Raw genomic sequence first — 25,140 nt, forward strand, 5'->3', positions numbered from 1 at the left:
CCATCTAGTGCTCTTTTTAAACGATGACACTGATTCAGCTCCAACAACTGATGCTGCATCATGAGGCTTCGTCAACCCATCACTGATCTATACTATATATCTAATGATTTGGAAGATATACCTTTGAAATACAAAAAATAAGGTAGATTTAATTGGGGAAAAATAGTAAAGACCTCACTAATCCATACTTATATTATTTTAATTGTTCAAACGAACAAAATCAAAGAGTCTTTTGTCGACTAATGTAATGTGTATTGATTGTGCATTTCCTCGTTGAAAAAAACGATATCCACTAACTAATGCGTAATTTAATTGAGATTGATTCAACAAATCTGTGTCGTCGTCCAGGAATCGTTAAGATAAATTAAGATAATCGTCTATTCTTCCCACACTTGGGAAATATTAGACTTTCTTATTTTATCAATGTCATTATAGGTGACGTTTGTATTGTTAAAAAAATAAAAATAAAATGAGTAATGGGACTGAACACAATAAAACTGTATAAAGTATTACAAACAAGATTAACTCTTAAAGGCCCACACTTGTGTGTGAAGGAAGTTTTCAGTAAAACAGTTCAATTGCACATTATGTTTGTAAGACTCTATAGCACATGTTTTCAACTCAAGATCCAGGGGCCAAATTCAGCTTATCAACTAAACTCCTGCACAATTAAAGTGCATCAAAAAACCCCAAAAGCGAGTCTTACATGTTGTGAGGTTTAGTCAGGGTGAAGTAAACAACATAGATGCGTAAATGCGTCTGCAGACAAAGCTTCCTAAAACACTGTCATATTTTGACATATTTGATTTGTCCTGTTTATAGTTAATAGTTTTATATTTCCCATAGTGCTTTTGTGTCATATTTTCCAGACGAAACTTATATAGAGAATAAACAAATTAAAAACAATGTGTTTTATGGTATATTAGCACTTATAAAACTTAACAAATAAAACAATTAAATTAAGACTAGAACTTTTTTTTAAATGTTCTTTTACCCTTCAAAAATTTCCTATTAATGAATCTTTGTTCTTTGTTTGTCCCTTCGATTTTTCTGCTTGACGCCCCGTATAAAAGTCACAGTATATCATTTAATTTTCCACCCCTGACGTAAAAGTGTCGCCGTACACAGAGTTTATTCACTTAAAGATGTTAACGCTGAACTTGAAACACATAAAAGTTGGAACAAAAATAATTTATTTTTGCATTTTCAACCATACTATTGATGTATGTATCGTCATCTCAATATATGGTTATTAACATTGACCCCAAGGTCAACTTAAATACCACGTGAAAGTATCTGACCTTTAAATAATGAAGCTTTAGTCTCCCTGATATTTCCCCATAACGCCATTAAATTAGGAAACTCAAGGAAATGCCTTTGCTCTGTCATCTTTATTAATCTAATGACGAAATAATATCATCATATTATCACAAATCAACCGAGACATGTTGTCTTTTAAGCTCTTGAACGACCACCAGAGTAGATGCTCCACGGCCACGATAACGATAAGTTGGTCAACACTGACACCTAGTGGCGGCTTGCAGAACCTCGAACGCAGCATCCTTCATACGGAATGTCGTGTCAAAAATGTCTTCTCAAGAGAATGTAACAATACATATATTATTTTATTTTGCTTCTTACATGTCGATAAACACGTGTGTTTTCAATCAGCCCCAGAATAAAAAGAGATCACCACATCTCACCTTCAAAATACAGAACATTGAATTCAAACAGCTTTTATTTTGTCGTATGAACATTTTCTCATATAGCTTAACCACACACCTTTTTTTTTTTTTTAATCTCCTAGAAACAGACTGCAGTTACCTGATGCCATGATGGAGTAAAACGGGAATAAAACATCGTTGTTGTCAGAATGCTTGACTGCATCGTAATTTCCTCATGGCAGGTAAGTAAATACAAACGTGTGAGATTCATGTTTAAATGTTATATAAACACGAGCTTTTTAAGGATTTGGCTGACTTCACAACATTCTAATGTAGAAACACCATACTGTATATACACACAGAGGAGGGAGGAAAATAATCGAGATGTGTGTCGGCGGTTACCGTGGCAACCACGAGGAGTAGAACATGGGCGTCATGTTCCAAAGGTTAATAAGCAAACGGAAGAAGATGCAAACAGACGTGCACACATACAGTACTTTAAGCCAGTTTTACAGTCAAGCTATGTGAACGTTTCCGTCGGTTCTGGATCGTAGCGTCCGTCTACTTGTTGCTCTGTCCTAAGGCTGTTGGTCTCTACGGAAGCGTGACGGACGGACAGCCATCTTTCTCTCGTCGCCACGTCGCGGATCGAACACAATGGCTTTTAAGTTGTTTCTTGAAGCTGCATTTTCCTCCACGATCCCAAGCGAGTCTGGAGAGGGTAAATCCGGTCCTCGAAGGTCTTAAAATATAGTAACACGCCCTTTTTTTTCTGTGTGTTGTCTAGTGAATCCAATCGTCGTCCGGTCGGCCGACCCAGGCCAGCTTCGCTCTGCCCTGAGGTTAGTTTGGTGACACAACGTGAGACAGATAAGCTGGAAGAGGCGCGTCCTCGAGTACGAGTCGCACACAGTTACTCCGCCACAACTTGCAGATCACTTGTGTTAGTAGAAAGAAGATTTCAATTACACACTGTTCATGGTTAAAGACAGGAAAACAATTGAATAAATCATTCACTGGATTGAAAAGCTTGACCGTCCGTCAACAAATTAAACACTGATATTAAAGATTAGTCTTTAATAGATGCTGAAAAAGACAAAAAATAAATGCGTAGAAAAAAAAATCATTGCTTTCTCTTGGTCATTTAAAAGTCGAGTTAATCATTTATTAAAGCCCCAATATGTAAAATTAAGATTCTGTTTTTGGCTCCACCTGGTGTCGGATCAAAAAAAATTTCAGAAAAAGTGATTTCAGCGTTTTATGTCGCACTCAGATTCACTAAAGTTAATTAATTAATAATAATTGATTAATGTTTTAATTGTTTAAGCGCTTTGTGACCCTGGTCTGTAAAAGCGCTCTATAAATATAAATTACTTACTTACTTACTTACTAATGTTAAGCAGTTCAGTGGTCACATGGTCACTCAAAGGCAAAATTACCATATGAAGAGCATCGTTAAAATATTAGCAACACAGTTGTACTGCGCCATCATCTCAGAATTAACTTTTGATTCAAAATGTTACACATCAGGGCTTTGAAGTTGCCTTACGTCCGAGTCGTTGTCAATCGAAAACACTTATATCAGGGAGAGGTTTGAAGAGTCTAATTTTGCTGAGCAGATTTACCAACACATTCCTAGCATATTTAAAAACATGGATCGGTGAAACCTCCATTAATTCTAATTTCAAGTATATTTACAGACAACTAAAATAAATGAGGTAAAGACAGAAAAATATGCTCAATATATATCATGACTCTTCTGTTTCATTATAAACACACACACATCTTTGAAATAGAGAAAGAAATGAATTTACAATAAGTCATTCATTGGTGTCATACATTTCTTTTTTTTTGAAATCCAGATTCCAGTGAAGGTAAATCAAATGCTGAGTGTGGCACAGTATCTGGAGCTGAAAGTCGCTTTACAGTTGTTACTATGTACAGAACGCATCTTTATATTTGAGTTAAAAATCGGAGGAAAGACGGTTGGATGTAAAGCCACATGAGAGATGAGTGATTTTTTTTTTTTTAATCCTACTTACAATTCACTGCCCGTAAACATCTTCTACAGTATCGTTCGTACCGTTTACTAGCTTCGTCGTCTCATAGCATCGTGAGGAACATTTACAGACATTTCTATCAAGCTGCCGTTTTAATTGGCTGCAAAAAAATGATCCCTTTAATTTCCATGTAAACACAATAATACATTTAAAACAACTTTTTTGTTTGCCCAGTTTTTTCACAAGTATACGTCAAAGATGGCAAACAAAAGCTCTATTTTCTCATATTGAACTTTAGATCAGGGGATCAGGTCCCAACCTTTTTTTGCACCGGTTTAATGTCGGCATTACATCCACGGATCGTCCTTCAGATGAAAATTAATAAATGTCGAGTTTGTGTTTCACTCATTTTCACTAGTTTAAATGTTTATGTTTTGAGTAAACTTCACTAAAACCAGCGTCTTGACGTGTAAAGAGTTAACTTTAGAGAAAATATAATGTTTTCTAAAAAACAAAGCACCTTTGAAATAGAAATGATCAATAGATCAGGAATTGAATGAATATATTTTCTCCTTCTGTGCGACCCAAAGATAAACAAGTGAATTTTAAAATCGTTTTTACTAAACACAAGGAGCTTTATTTATGTGGCCCCAATGAGATCTGAGTCAGACTATATTAATTAATTTATTGATGTGAGATTAACTTCTAACTAAAAGTATCTGAATCTAAATTTGAAAATAAATGAGACGTCAAAGTACGTCACATTTTGAATTGACTTTGGCGACACCACATGTCAGAAATGTGTAACTGCGTTGCTGTGAACTAACATGCAGAATTAATGTAAGTTAGTAAGTAGGTAATTTATGTGTCGTTTTATCGTTTTATCTTCTTAAAAACAAATTATTTTCAAGTCACACTTTTGTTTGTTCATCACAATCCTGTGAGTTATTGATGTTACTGTGAATTAAAAAGCAAGTTTTTTTTGTTTTTTAGTCTGCTGCATATCGAGATAAGTTCAATTTCATTTTTGTCTCTTTTAACATGTTTTATTAATTATATTGATAGAGACAAACTCATCTTTTGAGTACAGTAAGGTGGGAAATAAGATCCAGGGACATTGAAACGGATGTCATTTTTTGTAATATTAAATATTTTATCATCATCATCATCATCAAAATGAAAGGTTTTAGTGACGCAGGGTGAATTTGTTCAGTTCCTGAAATAAACTCTGTCTTTTGACTCAGCTCTGAAATCTAAATGTTTTAATTGTTCATGTTTTTACTGAACTCGATGATTTTTGTTGATGTGGCCCTAATGAGGTTAGAATCAAACTGCATTTTCTTAGTTTTGATGTATGTTTAAGTTCTAAAATAAATAACAAAAGCAAACTGTTTTTGGCGACCTCACATGTCAGAAAAGTGTAACTGCGTTGCTGTAAAACGTCAGATGCAGAATTAATGGGTCGTTTTCTTGTTTAATCTTCATAAAAGTAATCCTACAAATAATAGGAAATTATGTTTGTTCATCACCATCACCGTTAGTTATTGATGTTACTGTGAATTAAAGTGTAAAGTAAAGTAGTTTTTTATTTGTCTTCTGTGCCGAATGTTTGGATGAAAGTTAAATGTTTCTTTTTAAATATTTTATTAATTATATTGATCGAGAATAACTTGTCTTTTTAAGGTAAAACACATCCAAGGACATTTAAACAGACGTACTTAGTTCAAATATAAATGATGTTATCGTCATCATCATCATCAAGTTGAAAGGTTTAAGTGTGGCAGAGTGAATTTGTTCAGATGTGCAAACATACACATTGTTCTGGCTGCTGACTCAGCTCCGAAATCTACATTTGTCGCTTTGTTCAGCACTAAATTAGAAACATGTTGGAGTTTAGGACGAGAATGACTCACCGAACAAATGGACGGAACATTTTTGCTCCTGAGCACAAATAAACGGAGAGGAATAAAAGCTTTTGTTTGCCAAACTCGTGGAAAATCAGAGCAAAGAAAGAAGAATTTTCTCATAGTCAATATAGTTTATGGTTATTTGGTAATTACTTCATATTTTGTTGATTAATAATCTAAAAAATAAAAAAGGTACTGGACAATACAAACATAATGTAAATACGGGTAAAGAAGGAATCTCTTCGGTGGTCAGTGTCTCTACAGACAAATGATTGTTGGCGTTCCAGGCGAGCTGGAAGCCTTGACTTTCATAATCATCGAAGAAGAAAAAAAAAAAAACACCACTCAAGCTCGTTTACCACTCGAAGACAAGATAAAGCTTCAAATAATAAGTGCGTACAAAAGAAAAAGAGCAACACAATCGTGTAAAAAGAGCTCTGTTTGCCTGTTTTTGTCCTTGAAATCGCCGTTTTCTTTGACACGTTCTCAGAGGATCTGTAACGCGGTGCCTTCTTGGAAGCACGCAATGTTTCCTTGATGCAAACAGTCCAGGAGTGGAAAAAAGTCGGTTCTAAGGTCGCAATAAGGATGCCGGTGAATCGGAGAGGACGGGACGGAAGGAGAGAAGGCCAGTGAAAGGAAGAGGGAGGGTCAGGGGTATTAACACTTGAAGAGAAGGCAGACGACGCAGGCCAGCAAGAGCCACATGGACTGAGATACACAGACAGAGCCGTTGATGTCTCGACCCGTCCCAGGTCCTGGAGACACAAGGTCGGACAGAGAGAGAAACACGTCAGTTTAGTGGTGAGTTGACGCTGTGATTAATACCGACATCTAGTGGCTGTGATCCTGAACTGCATTTTCATCATTATTTTACACGTTCAAATGTTCCTCGTCTGAAACAAATTGTTACGTGATTTGTTTCGAAAGTGAACATTTTATATGAGCCATAGAGAAAACAAAAATGGAAAGATAAATGATAATATAATAAAAACTATAAATAAAGACAATTATATTTCAAAGTTTCTTTGTTAACACAAGGAGAGGAGGATTCATTTTAACTAATATATAATATATATACTGTATATATATATATTTATATATATAATATATACTGCATATATATCTACTTTGTTAACACAAGGAGAAGAGGATTAATATTTTAATATAATAGCAAATAATAAATAGAACAGGATTATATAAATATTTTTTTTCTTTCTGTGCGGCCGACTTTTAAAATGTTTTTTTTTTACTAAACACGAAGGGCTTTATTTATCCGTCCCAAGTGAGATGAGAGTCAAGCTGTATTCATTTATTTTTGACGGGTGTTAAACTTATAAATAAAAGTATCTGAATCTAAATCTGAAAATAAAGAAGACGTCAAAGCAAAAATATGCAAAGTTTTCAACTGTTTTTGGTGACCCCACATGTCAGAAAAGTAAACTGTAACTGCGTTCCTGTAAAATGTCAAAGGCAGAATTAATGGGTTGTTTTTTCTCCATTAAAAAAATCCTACAAGTAATTTTCGAGTTAGATTTTAATATTTTAAAATAATGTTCATTCAACACCATCCTGTTAGTTATTGATGTTACTCCGAATAACAATTCTTCACATTTCAATGCTGATATTTTGTTTCAGGTACAATGAGGTATTCTGGGATATTTTTTGTATGTTTTCATGCTTATTTCAGTTTTGATAAAACTCTTTTTTTTGTAAGTTGTCAAACAGTGATCTTGAAAATGAGTTCCTAAACCTTATTTTATTTATCCTGCAGCACTTTTTCATGTTGAAATGTTTCATCTACAGTTTATAAAACAATGGTTGTGTCTGAGTGTAGATGTTAACGTTCATCAAAAAATAAATAAATAAAAAATAAATAAACGTGTAAATGTATAGGTGTTTTCTGATGCGACACGTTTAAGATCTAGAGCAACATTTTTAATTGATTTCATTTAATCTTTGCACTTTTATCTTTTCATACTCACTGTAAAGGAAAAGGCTGGCATTCTGGACGCCCAGGCGGTTCGAGGCCACGCAGGTGTATTTCCCATAATCCTCTTCGGTAACGCTGGGAATCATGAGAAGAGTGGAGGTGCCGAGAGTCTGGATGTTAATACCCTGGGAGGTGGACAGCCTGGAGAGAGAGGAAAAAATAAATAAGACGTCAATGTAAAACTACGTCACATTTTGAATTGATTTTGGCGACACCATGTGTCAGAAGTGTGTAACTGCGTTGCTGTAAAATGTCAGATGAAGAATTAATGCTTCGTTTTCTCGTTTTATCTTCATAAAAAAAGACCTACAAATAATTTTCAAGTTAAATTTTTGTCTCTTCATCACAATCCTGTTAGTAATTGATGTTACTGCGAATTAAAAACCAAGTCATTTCAGAAAAAAAGGTTAATTTTACAGCTTTTCATTTACAGAAAAGCAATAATAACACTTGAGTTGATCTGGTTTCATGAGTAAACTATTGTCAGTTTATTTTGATGATTTTGAAGTGGCTTTTATTGAGAGAGAATTGTAATGAATACTCTTTATCTTTGGATGAAAAGTCACGTCTGATCTCTCAGTTAAAAATGTGCTTCATCAGACAAACCCACGATACATGGCGTCACTGTTAGTGCAGGATTGTGAAAAGAAAATCACTTAAAGTGGTTTAATGAGCAGGAATCTCACACCAATCATCCTTTTCCTGCCTAATTTCAGGGAGTTTGTGTTACAAACGCTGGTGGAGTGGATGTTGTTGTCGGTGATTAGAAGCACTTTGAGCAACAGCGAGCGAGGAGGTGAAGATCAGCGCGAGAGGCGCCTCATTAGCAGGAAAACAGAGGATTTGAAGGATGCGACGCATAAATAACCTTTTGTTTCTAGATAGTGACGAGTCCTCGTGTAATAAGGTACGTTTTAACGACGTTCTGATGCTATATTTGATGTTGACATTGTAGTTCAATTCTCGTGGTTACTTTGATTTTTTTTAGACGAGATATTGCTCAGAAAAATAAAAGATACATAATAGTCACCGACTCACTCTGGTCACAGTTGATCCAGTTTTCAGTGCAACTTTAATTTTAATTCAATTTCTAATGAAAGAAGAGATTGGAAATGTTGTTTTTAGGCTCCTCCCAGTGTCAGAACGGTGCAACTGCAAGCTGGATTCTCCGTTACGCAACATCTGTTTCAAGACATCAATTCAAAACGTAAAAATAAAAATAAAAAAAGGAATTCAATAATTTGTTAATTGAAATGATTTGTTTATCTGTATTGAATGTTTTATTTAAATCAGTTTAATATTAAAAAAGTTGAAACAATGTTTTTTTTTTAAATGTTTATATATATATAATTGAATTTAAAAAGAATATTTTAAAAATGATTGGATATTTTTTACACATAGAGTTTAAAATTCCAGTAATCTAAGTTAAATATCATTAATTCATAGCCTTTTTTACATGAGTAGTTGTAATTTTATTTACAAATAAAATGATTTAACTTGGACCATTTATTTTTGTGTCATAAAATTCATTAGAAAATGTCCTAATCATTCAATTCAACTATTTAATTAAGACAAATTTAAAAAAACAAGTATTACAATTATACAAATTTTTAAACGTTTCATTACAGAAATTACTAAATGAAATTATTCAAAAACATTCAATGCTTAATTTAAAACACAATATTCTGAAAACCTTGAAATGTTGAATTCAGCAATTGAATATTCTGAGTTGCCTATATATTGAATATATGGCGAGAAACTGTGTTGTTCTCAGTATTATCTTGATCTTTAAAGTTTATACTTTTTTGAGTATTGTTTTGATTGTTAAAGCGCTTTGTGACCCTGGTCTGGAAAAGCTATATAAATAAATATTACTTACTTACTTAAATTCTACTGCGTGAGTCAATACTCCTGAAAGTGAAACTAATCGATCACAGAAAACACAAACCTATATTAATTACCTTGAGATATTACTTATTGCGGCTTTAATACTATTTGAACGTCTGGCAAAACCATATCAAATGACCTGGAGGGCCACCATTAGTTCAAGGCGTCAGAAACACAAAAATACAACAGAAAACTACAACTATATTCAACGATGTTGACTTTAAGAAAATCTCAAGTGTCTCAAAGTCGCTTCTTTTCGTTCACTAATACACAAAACAAGGTCGTGAGACGTGCACCTCTGGAATTGATGAATGTACACTTGTCACTTTATGGGATGTTTATCATCACACGGTCGCGGTTCTTCGTGTGCGAGCTCACGGAAGGGGAAGTGAAGGACGGAATTTATCTACGAGCGCAAAAAACAGCTAATAAAAAGTCCTCGCCTGACTCTCCAAATATGTTTTATGGACTTCACAGAGGACTTGGATTTTGCTACATCAAAACAAATGGCTGAGTTCCAAAAAGGTTTGACCTTAAACGTTCCGGTAGCTTAAGAAAAAAACTCTTGAAAGGCTGAGATGTCCTTGCGACCAACTTCTAAAAAAAGAAAGAAACAATCAAGAAATAGAGAAATTTTTACTTTGACCTTAGAAAATTGGGAAACTTTTTTTCTTCACACAAGCGTTACTATTTTTCTGTTGACCCAAGAGTGAGTCAGAACCTTTCAGAGGAACTCATGGACTTTCTTTGAAGTAAATTAGCTTCTCTCAGACCTCGACCATCATCTTGTGATGAACCCGAGGATGGAGAAGAACCATCGTGGTCAATAGAACGAACCTTGAAGACGACAGAATGAATCCTTCTTTCATGAAACATGTTAAAAGAAACTGGACAAACCACACGTCGATTCCACTCGACCTGTGAGGGCCTCATAATGTGTGAAACATGTTTTTGTGTCTTCGTTAAAAAAAAGGTTAAGTTGTGATTCACACCAACACAAAGTTTCTTGTGGCGACCGGTGTCTTTCTCTGGTGTTTCTTTCCTGGCAACTCCGGTTTCCTCCCACACTCAGAAAAGTGCTCAAAATCGTACTTATCCCAGAGTGTGTGTTTGTGGTGGTTCATCTCTATGTGCCATGTGACTTGCATGTGACCACATTACGGTAATAGAGGGTTGAAAATGAATGAATGGATGAAATATTTACACACACATAAAAAAATGCTTTTTAACTAAAACTGACAAGAGATTTATTCTTGTTAAGGCTTTTTTTTTGTGGATTTTGATGTGTAGCTTTAGTTAAAAAATACCATGAAATAAACTCAAATGTGTTAAAGTTCAACTAAAGTGTATATATTTATCTCTTTTCATTTAAATATTGACATTAGAAAATAATCGTAAGCCCCGCCCACTGAAAACACTGATGTCACAACACGATCTGGATCTTATAATCCATGCGTTTGTGTCGTTGAGACTATTGTAGCAGTTTATTTTGGTGTGTAAACAAGAAGGATCGTCTCGCCTGCAGTTCATACAAAACTCTGCAGCCAGAGTTCTGAGCCGCTCTAGTAGAAGAACTCACATTTCTCCGATCCTTAAAACTCTTCACTGGCTGCCAGTTTCTTTCAGGATCATTTTAAAATTCTGGTTCTTACTTTCAGATCTATTCATGGTCAGACCTTCCATCAGTGATCTGATCCAGACTTACACCCCAGCTCGGGCTCTGAGGTCTGTGGATCAGAATCTACTGATGGTTCCTGAACTTCCGGACCAGAGGAGAGAAATCCTTCCAGACTGTTGCTCCTAAGCTTTGGAACCATCTCTGTGTTTGATGATCTACTGACTCCTTCAAGAAACACCTCTGTGTTTGATGATCTACTGACTCCTTCAAGAAACATCTGTGTTTGATGATCTACTGACTCCTTCAAGAAACATCTTTGTTTGGTGATCTACTGACTCCTTCAAGAAACATCTGTGTTTGATGATCTACTGACTCCTTCAAGAAACATCTGTGTTTGATGATCTACTGACTCCTTCAAGAAACATCTCTGTGTTTGATGATCTACTGACTCCTTCAAGAAAAATCTGTGTTTGATGATCTACTGACTCCTTCAAGAAACATCTGTGTTTGATGATCTACTGACTCCTTCAAGAAACATCTGTGTTTGATGATCTACTGACTCCTTCAAGAAACATCTCTGAGTTTGATGATCTTCTGACTCCTTCAAGAAACATCTGTGTTTGATGATCTACTGACTCCTTCAAGGAACATCTGTGTTTGATGATCTACTGACTCCTTCAAGAAACATCTGTGTTTGATGATCTACTGACTCCTTCAAGAAACATCTGTGTTTGATGATCTACTGACTCCTTCAAGAAACATCTGTGTTTGATGATCTACTGACTCCTTCAAGAAACATCTGTGTTTGATGATCTACTGACTCCTTCAAGAAACATCTGTGTTTGATGATCTACTGACTCCTTCAAGAAACATCTGTGTTTGATGATCTACTGACTCCTTCAAGAAACATCTCAAGACACTTTTATTTGAGCTTCTCTCTGATTCTCTGAGACTCCTGTGTTTGTCTTGTGTTGTCTGGATCTTTTAAAGTATATATTTCAACTGTGTATTGTTTTTGATTGTTCAAGCGCTTTGTGACCCTGGTCTAGAAAGATCTTTACAAATAACCTTTACTTTACTTTCTTAAGTTACAATTTTGTTTACCATAACCACACCCACTCTGCTGTGATTGGTCAAGCATGGAGGTTTGTGATCGCTCATCATCGATCCAGGAAGTCTCCACCTCCAAGGGACTCATTGTGTAAACAAAGCGGGGGCGTGATTACAGCTGGCTGGAGGAGGAGTGAAGCCATCATTACGTCATAATGGACTCTCGTAACCTCTCATTTGCCCAGATTTCAGAGCAACTTTATAAAGTAATAAATTGAAAACATGCTCATGATGAGGAACTTACTTTTAATTTCAACTCAATTTCTACTTACCCTCATGTCAACTAACTCATTTGTGTAACATGTGTCATTGTAACGACCGGTAGTGATCGACTGGTGAAGCTTCATGAAACAGTGTCATGTTGTTTAGAGGTCAGTAGGTGGCGCCAACAGTTTAAAAATGATGTTTCATTAGAAGAGTCATTCAAAAAAATGGAAAATAGTGCAGAGACGCCATCTAGTGGACTCTGAAGATAATGACATTGTTTTGTGAAGCTTCATCAGACCATCACTAGCGACCGGGACTTACTTTTCTTCTTCTAAAAAGACACAACAGAAAAATCCAAATACCTAAAAAGCTTGCTCGTAATTTACCCTTAGACACAGTGAACTTCAGCTACTAACATGTTTCAAATTATTCAACTTTTTTCGGGGAAAATTTCTCATGTGTAGCTTCAACACAAGAGGCACGTTGCGAACGAGCGGCATGGAGATATTTGGATGTTTTTAAGATTGTTTTTTGGACTGAAGAAAAACAAGTGTCTTCCTCCCAGCCGGTCACAGCAGGAGGACGGCACCAATGAGTCTAGTTCTGCTCGAGGTTTCTGCCTTCTAAAAGGAAGTTTTTCCTCGCCAACGCCACGATGTGATTTACACATTGTTGAATTGCTTGGATCTGTTTTTCCTTTCTCCACTTAAGTCTTACTTCAACTGTAAAATGGCTTGAGATAACTTTGTAATGATAAGACACTTTAAATTGAATTTAATTGAACTGAATCAACCTTAAACCTTATTCTTTCCACTATGTTGTGCAAGCGAGTTCCGGGAAGCTGCGTCCACCTAATGTCCCATTTAAACTATTCAACCGTTTATTATCAACTAGTCAAAAGGTCAAAGGTCAAAAGGTTTCTAATAATATAGAACGTAGGTCCATGACTGTGGTGGTTGAAAGCTGCTTGGCAGAGGTCTGCGCTCTCTGAGTACTATCACACCTGACAGATAGAATATCAAAGGAAACTCTCTACTATTTCTCTGAATAACTGTTGAAATCCATAACATCCGTCCCTTATCTTATCTTAAACTCTGACACCTTCATAAGACAAGGTATCGACGTGGACGTGAAAACAATAATAATCTTTTCTCTCTTTAGAACTTTGACGCTGATGGATTGTTGAGTGAATCCACTAAAGGTTTCTGTCAGCGTGAGACGGAAAAATGTCCCGACGATAGAAACCCTTTCTTTTTAAATGATCTATGATAGAAGTTTGTCGCTCCGTTGTCTCGGTCGGATTGTCTATTAAATTGCAGAAAGTCTTAAAAAACTTTCTTAACCTGGTTTTTTTGGTGCCGCTGTTTCCAGAAGGCAATAAAAAGTGCAGCAGATACGATCAGTGTGGAGGAGAAAATAAACAAGAAACTGGATATACTTCAAAAATCTTCAATTTCTAATACGAAAATGTTACTGACGTTGATGGATATGATTTTTATTATATTTCTCAGACAATGTTGACAAATAAAACAATAGTGTCTTCAGTTTATAAATAATTTAATTGTATTGTTATATTTAAAAAAGTTAATTTTACAATTAACATTGCAGGTATATGAACATAATCAATAAGTATTCATATACATTTTATATAAATTAAATTCCAATTACTCTTAATACTGGTTTCAATGATAAGTGAATTTCTTAAGCTCTGCTTATTTATCACTGATATTCTGTAGGTGTGTGTATATATTTGTTGTGATGGTGTGTGAGTGAGTGTTTTTGTATTTGTGTTGGGGTTGTGTGTGTGTTTCTGTAATTGGGGTTGTGTTTGTGTGTTTCTCTTTATATGTTGAGGTGGTGCGCATGTGTGTTTCTGTATTCGTGTAAGGATGGTCTGTTTGTGTGTATTTGTGTTATGTTGATGAGTGCACGTGTGTGTATCTTTTTTGTAGTGATGTGTGTATTTCTGTTTATATGTTTTTGTTGGGTGTATATGTGTTTTTTGTTCTGGTGGTGGTGTGGGTTTCTGTGTTAGGGTGGTGTGTGTTTCTCTGTTAGGGAAGTGTGTGTGTGTGTGTGTTTCTGTATTATGGTGATATGTGTGTGTGTTTGTGTTATGATGGTGTGCGTGTGTGTGTTTCTGTGTTAGGGTGGTGTGTGTTTCTCTGTTAGGGAAGTGTGTGTGTGTGTGTTTCTGTATTATGGTGATATGTGTGTGTGTTTGTGTTATGATGGTGTGCGTGTGTGTGTTTCTGTGTTAGGGTGGTGTGTGTTTCTCTGTTAGGGAAGTGTGTGTGTGTTTCTGTATTAGGGTGGTATTAGGGTGTGTTTGTGTTATGATGGTGTGTGTGTGTGTGTTTTTGTGATATGATCATGTGCTTCTGTGTATTTTTGTGTTAAGGTGGTGTGTGTGTGGGTGTTTTTGTTTTATAATGGTGTGTGTCTTTCTGTGTTAGGGTGGTGTGTGTGTGTGTTTTTTTGTTATGATGGTGTGTGTGTGTGTGTGTTTCTGTGTTAGGATGGTGTATGTTTCTGTGTTAGGGAGGTGTGTGTATTTCTGTGTTAGGGAAGTGTGTGTGTTTTTGTGTTACGATGGTGTGCGTTTGTGTGTTTCTCTGTTAGGGTGGTGTGTGTTTCTCTGTTAGGGTGGTGTTTGTTTTGTGAGTCTGTGTGTGTTCAGCTCAGAGCAGGAACACGGCAGTTGATTAAAAGAACAAAAGTCAATGATCATCATAAAGTCAATGATCATCATAAAACACACACAACTATATATTTATGACTGACGTCGTAAATCCATCAGATTTGACACGAAGTGAAAACTTTCATTACAAGTCATTGTCGTCGTAATTTCATTAAATAAAGTGAATCAACCTCCGAGCACTTATTATTTTTATGACATTTATAATTGACCCTCGACATCATTCAAACCATCAATCTCTACTTCCTACAAGATTTAATGACCGGGGCAACTTCTGACAATCAATTGTGTCGACTCGGGAGTCAAAACAAATTAATTCACACAACCCGCTGACGCACACTTCTACTACACACTAATGAACTCTCATCACTACCACCTAATAAAAGTCATCGGAGCGACGTAACGAACGAGCACCTGGTATCGCGGCTTCAACCTTAATCCGCATTAATCCGGCGGAATGTTGGGGATGTTTCTGACAGTCTTAGGAAGTAAACACTCGTCACAGATCGAGTCTTCACCGCCGGGACACGCCGGGAATGGAACCCGTCGCACCCTGGAGTGTTTCGCTTCATCTCAAAGCGAGTTCCACGATAAGACCAGCTGCTGATACGTGGTGGAGTGGAGGCGAGTGACCGCACTGCTCAAGAGGCTCTTCAGCCGCGAGATGCTCAACATGGCAGGAGAACCAGCAACTCTTGAGCGTTAGGATGATGAGACATGGTTTGGTTCACGTGTTCTCGGCTGTAGCTGCGACACGTGATCAAGATCATCAATGATTCCAAATGTTTTGTTTAAACTTTTGTTCATTTTACCAAATATTTAATTTGTTGTTCCTGAATGTAAAAAAAAATATGGTTGTTACTGAGATTTAAAAGTCTTGTTACTAAATACTAGTATTATTGATGCTTACTAGTGATGTGTTGATGAAGCTTCATGAAACAGTGTCATTATCTTCAGAGTCCACTAGATGGTAGTGATGTGTTGATGAAGCTTCATGAAACAGTGTCATGTTGTTTAGAAGTCAGTAGGTGGCGCCAACAAATGATGTTTCAGTAGAACAGTTGTTCAAAACAAAGGAAAGAGAAGCAATCTAGTGGACTCTGAAGATAATGACACTGTTTCATGAAGCTTCATCAACACATCATTACCATCTAGTGGACTCTGAAGATAATGACACTGTTTCATGAAGCTTCATCAACACATCATTACCATCTAGTGGACTCTGATGATAATGACACTGTTTCATGAAGCTTCATCAACACATCATTACCATCTAGTGGACTCTGAAGATAATGACACTGTTTCATGAAGCTTTATCAACACATCACTGACATCTAGTGGACTCTGAAAATAATGTCACTGTTTCATGAAGCTTCATCAACATATCATTACCATCTAGTGGACTCTGAAGATAATGACACTGTTTCATGAAGCTTCATCAACACATCACTACCATCTAGTGGACTCTGAAGATAATGACAGTGTTTCATGAAGCTTCATCAACACATCACTACCATCTAGTGGACTCTGAAGACAATGACAGTGTTTCATGAAGCTTCATCAACACATCATTACCATCTAGTGGACTCTGATGATAATGACACTGTTTCATGAAGCTTCATCAACACATCATTACCATCTAGTGGACTCTGATGATAATGACACTGTTTCATGAAGCTTCATCAACACATCACTACCATCTAGTGGACTCTGAAGATAATGACACTGTTTCATGAAGCTTCATCAACACATAACTAGCATCTAGTGGACTCTGAAGATAATGACACTGTTTCATGAAGCTTCATCGACACATCACTACCATCTAGTGGACTCTGAAAATAATGACACTGTTTCATGAAGCTTCATCAACACATCACTACCATCTAGTGGACTCTGAAGATAATGACTGTGTTTCATGAAGCTTCATCGACACATCACTACCATCTAGTGGACTCTGAAGATAATGACACTGTTTCATGAAGCTTCATCGACACATCACTACCATCTAGTGGACTCTGAAGATAATGACACTGTTTCATGAAGCTTCATCGACACATCACTACCATCTAGTGGACTCTGAAAATAATGACACTGTTTCATGAAGCTTCATCAACACATCACTACCATCTAGTGGACTCTGAAAATAATGACACTGTTTCATGAAGCTTCATCAACACATCACTACCATCTAGTGGACTCTGAAGATAATGACACTGTTTCATGAAGCTTCATCGACACATCACTACCATCTAGTGGACTCTGAAGATAATGACACTGTTTCATGAAGCTTCATCGACACATCACTACCATCTAGTGGACTCTGAAGATAATGACACTGTTTCATCAAGCTTCATCGACACATCACTACCATCTAGTGGACTCTGAAAATAATGACACTGTTTCATGAAGCTTCATCAACACATCACTACCATCTAGTGGACTCTGAAGATAATGACACTGTTTCATGAAGCTTCATCGACACATCACTACCATCTAGTGGACTCTGAAAATAATGACACTGTTTCATGAAGCTTCATCAACACATCACTACCATCTAGTGGACTCTGAAGATAATGACAGTGTTTCATGAAGCGTCATCGACACATCACTACCATCTAGTGGACTCTGAAGATAATGACAGTGTTTCATGAAGCTTCATCGACACATCACTACCATCTAGTGGACTCTGAAGATAATGACAGTGTTTCATGAAGCTTCATCGACACATCACTACCATCTAGTGGACTCTGAAGATAATGACACTGTTTCATGAAGCTTCATCAACACATCACTACCATCTAGTGAACTCTGAAGATAATGACAGTGTTTCATGAAGCTTCATCAACACATAACTAGCATCTAGTGGACTCTGAAGATAATGACACTGTTTCATGAAGCGTCATCAACACATCACTATCATCTAGTGGACTCTGAAGATAATGACACTGTTTCATGAAGCTTCATCAACACATCACTACCATCTAGTGGACTCTGAAGATAATGACACTGTTTCATGAAGCTTCATCGACACATCACTTCCATCTAGTGGACTCTGAAAATAATGACAATGTTTCATGAAGCTTCATCGACACATCACTACCATCTAGTGGACTCTGAAGATAATGACAGTGTTTCATGAAGCTTCATCAAAACATCACTACCATCTAGTGGACTCTGAAGATAATGACACTGTTTCATGAAGCTTCATCAACACATAACTAGCATCTAGTGGACTCTGAAGTTAATGAGACTGTTTCATGAAGCGTCATCAACACATCACCTTCATCTAGTGGACTCTGAAGTTAATGAGACTGTTTCATGAAGCGTCATCAACACATCACCTTCATCTAGTGGACTCTGAAGATAATGACACTGTTTCATGAAGCTTCATCAACACATCATTACCATCTAGTGGACTCTGAAGATAATGACACTGTTTCATGAAGCTTTATCAACACATCACTGACATCTAGTGGACTCTGAAAATAATGACAGTGTTTCATGAAGATTCATCAACACATCACTACCTTCTAGTGGACTCTGAAGATAATGACACTGTTTCATGAAGCTTCATCAACACATAACTAGCATCTAGTGGACTCTGAAGATAATGAGACTGTTTCATTAAGTTTCATCAACACATCACCTTCATCTAGTGGACTCTGAAGATAATGACACTGTTTCATGAAGCTTCATCAACACATCATTACCATCTAGTGGACTCTGAAGATAATGACACTGTTTCATGAAGCTTTATCAACACATCACTGACATCTAGTGGACTCTGAAAATAATGTCACTCTTTCATGAAGCTTCATCAACATATCATTACCATCTAGTGGACTCTGAAGATAATGACACTGTTTCATGAATCTTCATCAACATATCATTACAATCTAGCGGACTCTGAAGATAATTACACTGTTTCATGAAGCTTCATCAACATATCATTACCATCTAGTGGACTCTGAAGATAATGACACTGTTTCATGAAGCTTCATCAACACATCACTACCATCTAGTGGACTCTGAAGATATTGACACTGTTTCATGAAGATTCATCAACACATCACTACCATCTAGTGGACTCTGAAGATAATGACACTGTTTCATGAAGCTTCATCAACACATCACTACCATTCAGTGGACTCTGAAGATAATGACACTGTTTCATGAAGCTTCATCAACACATAACTACCATCTAGTGGACTCTGAAGATAATGACACTGTTTCATGAAGCTTCATCAACACATAACTAGCATCTAGTGGACTCTGAAGATAATGACACTGTTTCATGAAGCGTCATCAACACATCACTACCGTCTAGTGGACTCTGGAGATAATGACACTGTTTCATTAAGTTTCATCAACACATAACTAGCATCTAGTGGACTCTGATGATAATGACACTGTTTCATGAAGCTTCATCAACACATCACTACCATCTAGTGGACTAGAGTGAAAGTATAATGTCTATCCTATTATTTGTGTTATTTCCTTTGATCAATGTTCTTTATATTTGCACTTTGTCATCCCTTGCACTTTGTTATTTTTATTTGTGCTTTTGTTCTTATTCTTGTTTTTAAGAAACTATCGTCTGTTGTGAACTGGAAACCTAATTTTCTGAAGGAGATCCCCAGAGGGATTTATAAAATCTAATCTAATCTAATCTAATCTAATCTAGTCTAAAAAAAAGTGCATTGAAAAAAAAACGAATGAACCTAAAATGCTTTATCAACTTTAAATTATGGGTAACAAAACGAATACACACGAAAAGTCAAAACATGTTTTGTTGATCTGAACTGATCTTCATTCAATCCCAACTTTCTCCTCTTAACGTCTCTACGGTTCCTTCCATCTCTGGCGACACAATGACGAGTTCACTCCTCGACAGGCAGAGGGCAGCAACGAGCCATTAAGAACCTCTCTGTCTCTATGACTACATGACTGGAATCTGGATCTGACCCAGGTCTTCAACAGAGGGCACCAAGTGATGGTGACCCACCAACGGAGGTCAAAGACCCCGAGTTAATCGTCAGCCGGACAGATTTGATTCAGTCGCATCTTAAGCAGCTTCTCACTGTCAGGGCCGGTGACAGACCTGTTATAAATCAAGGGAGACGATGAATGAAATCAAGTGGCGAGTCCTGCTGAGACTCAAAAACACTCGAATTTCAACGACGCACGTCCTCGCTGACAACACAACAAATGCATCTGTCCGTCAAAACCGGATGACGGCTTCCAGTCGTGAGTATGAAAAAAAAAACGAGCGAAATGATGGCGAGCCTTTTTTTCTTATCGGTGACAGACTCTATCAAGTCCAGATGATTAGGATCATTACCAGGATTGTTGGATGGAAATGTCAGCGTTAAGGGTCCGCGGCAGGAATGACGGCGCCAGAGGTCCACGACTGGCCGGCGGCCTCAAGAACAAGATGGCACCTTTTTTTTTTCCAGCCGACACTAATTGGGTCTCTGAAGACTCGGAGACACGCCGGCGAGTCCTGCTGGAGATGTTGTCGACGGCGGTTTCAGAGAGAGTGTCATGTTTGATCAGCGGCGGAGGTCACGGACCGGGAGGTAGAACAGGAAACGAGGGAGGAGGTTCTGAAGGTAAAGTGACTAAATGTCACCTTACAGGGAATCTGTATTAGAAGACGCATAGTTCACCACGGATGTCACTCGTTTTCTACTCACCATCATGTCCATTTAGGATTATTTTCAGAATAATCCGTGACTTTTTAGAGTTATAGACAAAAATGTTTGTTCATTTTAATGTAGCGACTGGAGCTCGGTCATCTTCATCCAAAAAGACTCTTGAAAACATCCAAATACCTCCATCTTGTGAAGACAAAAGATATTGTTCGCTCCGGTGTGTACTGTTTACACCTGGAGTTGTTTACCTGGAGTGTTACCTGTCTGTGTAGCGTGTTAGCATTTTAGCTTCTGTGACAAACAAGCCTAAATGATACACTTGTTTAATTGTTTTTCTGAACTAATTTCTAAAGTCGAGGCTTCAATCCAAGAGGGATGTTACAGACGAGCAGTATGGAGGTATGTGGATGTTTTTAAAATGTCTTTTTGGACTAAGGTGAAGACAACCTGCTACATTAGCATGGACATACATTTCTGCCTGTAACTAAAAAAGACACGGATTACTCTGAAAATAACATTAGTCTACATGAAGGTAAGAAGAAAAAGAGTTAAAATTTGACTTTACTTTTTCACTTGACAATGTTTATCTGACTTCTTTAAAATCTTTAAAAAGTGTTGCTTTATTAAACAGCCAAGAAGGGACAAAAAAATCGATTATACAGAAACAAAACCACTAATCAAAACATAACAGAGTAAACATAACAGAATAAAAATGAACGTAAAATATATAAAGTACGTGTTTAAATCTTCTATAAAATTTGCTTCTAGGGAAATGTACTTTTTAATTTCTAGAACCTGGGCGGGAAATCAAATTTCCCCAAGGGCCACAATATATATATATATATATATTACATTTTTTACTTTAATACCGCATCGTCAGAAGTACAAATGAAGAAGTCTTAATTGTATATAAATACAATTGATTTATTTTACAATTTAAAAAAATATATATCAAATGCAAAACAGGGTGTTATTATGCCATGAAATAAATTGTGTAGTAATTGATTTTTTATACATTTTTTTTTTTTGAAAGCACTACAAACAACATAAATCCAATAACCATAAGAAGGAAAACTAAATGGATGAAAAATGTTCTTCAAAAAATGATCTTTAACAGGTTATAGTTTGATTGGAAATATTTTTAAATGGTCAGAATAATAGAGTGTTCTCAAGAGTTATGAAATACACTCCTAGATAAAACCAATTATTATTTTTTTGACCTCATGCAGGCGCGTAAATGGAATCAGAGGGTCAGACTTTTCATTAAAACGTCAACGTAGGAACTAACTATACTCATAGTCAATCAACTCAAAAAGTAAAATAATATAATTCAATGTCTTCATATTGATTCTTCTTAGTTGCAGGAGCCACGTCCATTGTTGTGAGACGTGGATGTCATGGAACTGATTGACGTGAGCTTCTCTCCAGGCGACTCCTGCTGTTGGTGGTAACGCTGCCCACAGTCTGCACGACCCGAGCACAAACCTAATTTTGTCCACTTGTACTTGCCATCTTGTTCTTTCTGTCACCACCCAGAGTTCAGCCCAGAACTGAAGACCCCCGAGGGAGTCAACAGCAACCACTTGATCCCTTGATCCGTCTGCGAAACCCGGTGACGAGATAATGTAGTCGCCAAACTGAAGACCCTCTCAGCCCTGGTTGATAACATCGGGGCCCCCCCAAAAAAAGTGGTGAACCGGTGATACAGCCTGAGGTGAAAGCATTTTCAAAATAGAAAAGATTAAATAAAAGCGGTTTTGCTCTTATTCTACTAACATCTCACACTAAACCCTCACAATTCACTGTCTATTAATATGAATTAACACATTTTTACACAAAAAACACTGCTTCTAAGAAGAAATATCTAATATCCTATAATTTCTCCTTTTACCTCATATATTTAGTTCTTATATTTAAACAAACATAAATCTTAAAAAATATAAATCTTTGTCCTTCTAGGACTGCATATTATTTTGTATATCATTGCTTGTGTTACCAAAGTAAATAATCTATTATATTGTATTAATGAAAAACAGAAAGAAACTTTAAATACAATATCCAATTAAAACCAACATAAAAGAAAAAGCTTTAATTCTTATGTAATGTCAATTAATTCTGCAGAACTAGTTTTAATAAGTACTTAATGAGTTGCGCGTCTACTAATAGAAACTAAATAAATCACGTTGGTCCTCAGGGGGTAATTAAAAAAACAACAAACATTTTATTGATTTATTATTGTATTACTATTTGCACTTAACTCAATAATTCCATCACAATTTAACTATTTTTTTCTTTTTAGACGTTTCTTCTCTGCTATTTTCATGTTAAGAATACCTTTATACTTCAAATACTTCAGGTTTGCGTTATAAATATTGCAGAATCGACAATATACTTGACATTAGTAACCCTTAAAACCCCCCTTTTGTTAGTGGCCTACAGAACATCGAGTGGTTTGTCCACACGGATCAACTGTCAATCAAACACACAGAGCTCAGTGTGTGTCATCAGAGCTGATTATATGTTGTGTTGTGTTGACTTTGAGCTGAATGGAACCCCCTTGGTGTGACCTGGAGAATAAAAGAAATCACTGTGCACTGACTCCTAAACGAACTAAAGATGGTAAAATGGCTTGATTTTGTCGAAGGAGACGCATGAAAAAAGTACCGCTTTTACCACTTAGTCATCAACAAATAACGCACTTTTTCGATTTTCAAAGTTCAAGTTTCAGGGATTCAAAAACATACACAGTCTGACGGGTGAAAACTACTGATCGTTCTGCCAATCATTATGTGATTGTTCGCTTCAGTAATCCCTTCACTCAGTTCCGTAATCTTTCGTCGCGTATTCTGTTCCGTATCAACATGGACGCAGTTTGTCCTGTATAACCATGAAACTTGAAAATGTTTCTTCGATGTACAGTACAGGCCGAATGGTTCATTGAAAGGTCTTAACATTGGATTCAGACTGACCTTCGTTTCTTTGAGTAATGATGGTCAATCGTTTTCTCTTTATTGAACTGATCGGTTCTTCCTGATATGGATTCTAACAGTCGCACAATAAGACTGTGTTTCAACCTGACTTCTGTAGCAACACAACTGACGGTTGTTAAAAAGTCAAAACAGTAATTAAGAAAAAAAAAGTGTCTACTTTGAAGAAACTAGAGTATAAGATACTTTTTCATTTTAAATTTGTTTGTTGAGTACATAATTCCACCTGGATTTGTATCTAAATAGTCATGAAACCAACGGAAACACATCAAATAAAAGGTTGAGTCCAAACTTTTGGCCAGTTCTGTTCGCATGATCAATAAATAAAGGGTGTGCTTTAAGTATATTTACGGTAAATATATTCCCCGTCTCCTGCTTTTTGACCCAATGGAAGTCAACGTAGAAGGGAAGCCGACAGAGCTACATTTTGGACGACCTCTGAGAAATCATCTAAAAAAGGCGACAAAAGTACCAAGAATTCCGTTTAAAAAAAAATGCATCGCGACGCACGATATTTACCCTGGACTATAAGTTTTGTTGCTATTTACAGGACAACAAAGACTTCGAGACCACTTATGTGCTTTTTTTTCAAAGAGTCCTTCCGTGACTTCTTATCGACTCTTCAAAGAATGAACTCATAACGTAACAGTCGCGTAATATTCAACAAATGTGCCATGAATAAGCCACTAAATTTAACCTTATATCCTAAGGCTCCTTCTTAAAAACTGTCAAACGCTTCATCGCCCTCAGGTCGACACGTGTTTAGCAAAGTTCCCCCGTCAGGCCTTTATTTAAATCATAAATATTGTAGGTAGCAGCGTGTCGTCTGCGTAGGCTGCATTATTCTAATATATCAGGAGCTTTTTTTGTCGCAAAAATCCACTTCAGGTCAACGACATCCATTCTAAGTGTTGCTCAAGAGCACGACGTGCAGGCGGCGACCGACCGCGAGAGAACTTTCGAGACACGTATAATAAATGATGGCGTTTTTAAAGAACCTTTAGGACATTTTAATGTCGAATTTACATGATCAGACAAGGGAAAATATAAACGGCCATAAAGCCAGGGAGCGCTCTGGGAAACAGGCAAACAGCCAAGGAGGGACAAAACGACTTAGACGGAGGATGGAACCAACAGATAATGCTAAAATATTCCGATGGCGATAAATCTTTCTCTTTGGAGCCGAGGGCTGATAGGCCTATTACGTTAGAAGCATATCTGTGATAACACTTTTGACATTCATACACTATTTTCCTTCCCCGTCTCCAGCAAACTTGCAGTTGTCGTCGAGACGGGGAAGCCAGCGAAGGCGGACTCACAGGCTGCAATTTTCTTTTCATTAGTGTTTTTCATTCAAACCCATCAAAGCTACAGACTCAGCTGGTGAATTTGCTTCACTCGCTTGAATAGGGGTT

At 36.7% G+C, this 25,140-nt stretch overlaps 1 protein-coding gene across 1 annotated transcript in view; it reads right to left on the reverse strand.

Annotated features, from left to right (window-relative positions):
• Nucleotides 1-1,720: 1,720 nt before the first annotated feature.
• Nucleotides 1,721-25,140, reverse strand: part of lsamp (limbic system associated membrane protein) — a 296,556-nt gene continuing 273,136 nt past the window's right edge. The window contains exons 7-8 of the mRNA XM_087794813.1: nt 7,557-7,705; nt 1,721-6,329 (exon numbers count right to left, since the gene is read on the reverse strand). Coding sequence (XP_087650939.1) covers nt 6,232-6,329; nt 7,557-7,705 — 247 coding nt within the window. The 3' untranslated portion in view covers nt 1,721-6,231. The remainder of the gene's footprint in view (nt 6,330-7,556; nt 7,706-25,140) is intronic.

Source organism: Callionymus lyra, chromosome 7, assembly GCF_982586985.1.
Source record: "Callionymus lyra chromosome 7, fCalLyr1.hap1.1, whole genome shotgun sequence".
Classification (NCBI taxonomy): Eukaryota; Metazoa; Chordata; class Actinopteri; order Syngnathiformes; family Callionymidae; genus Callionymus; species Callionymus lyra.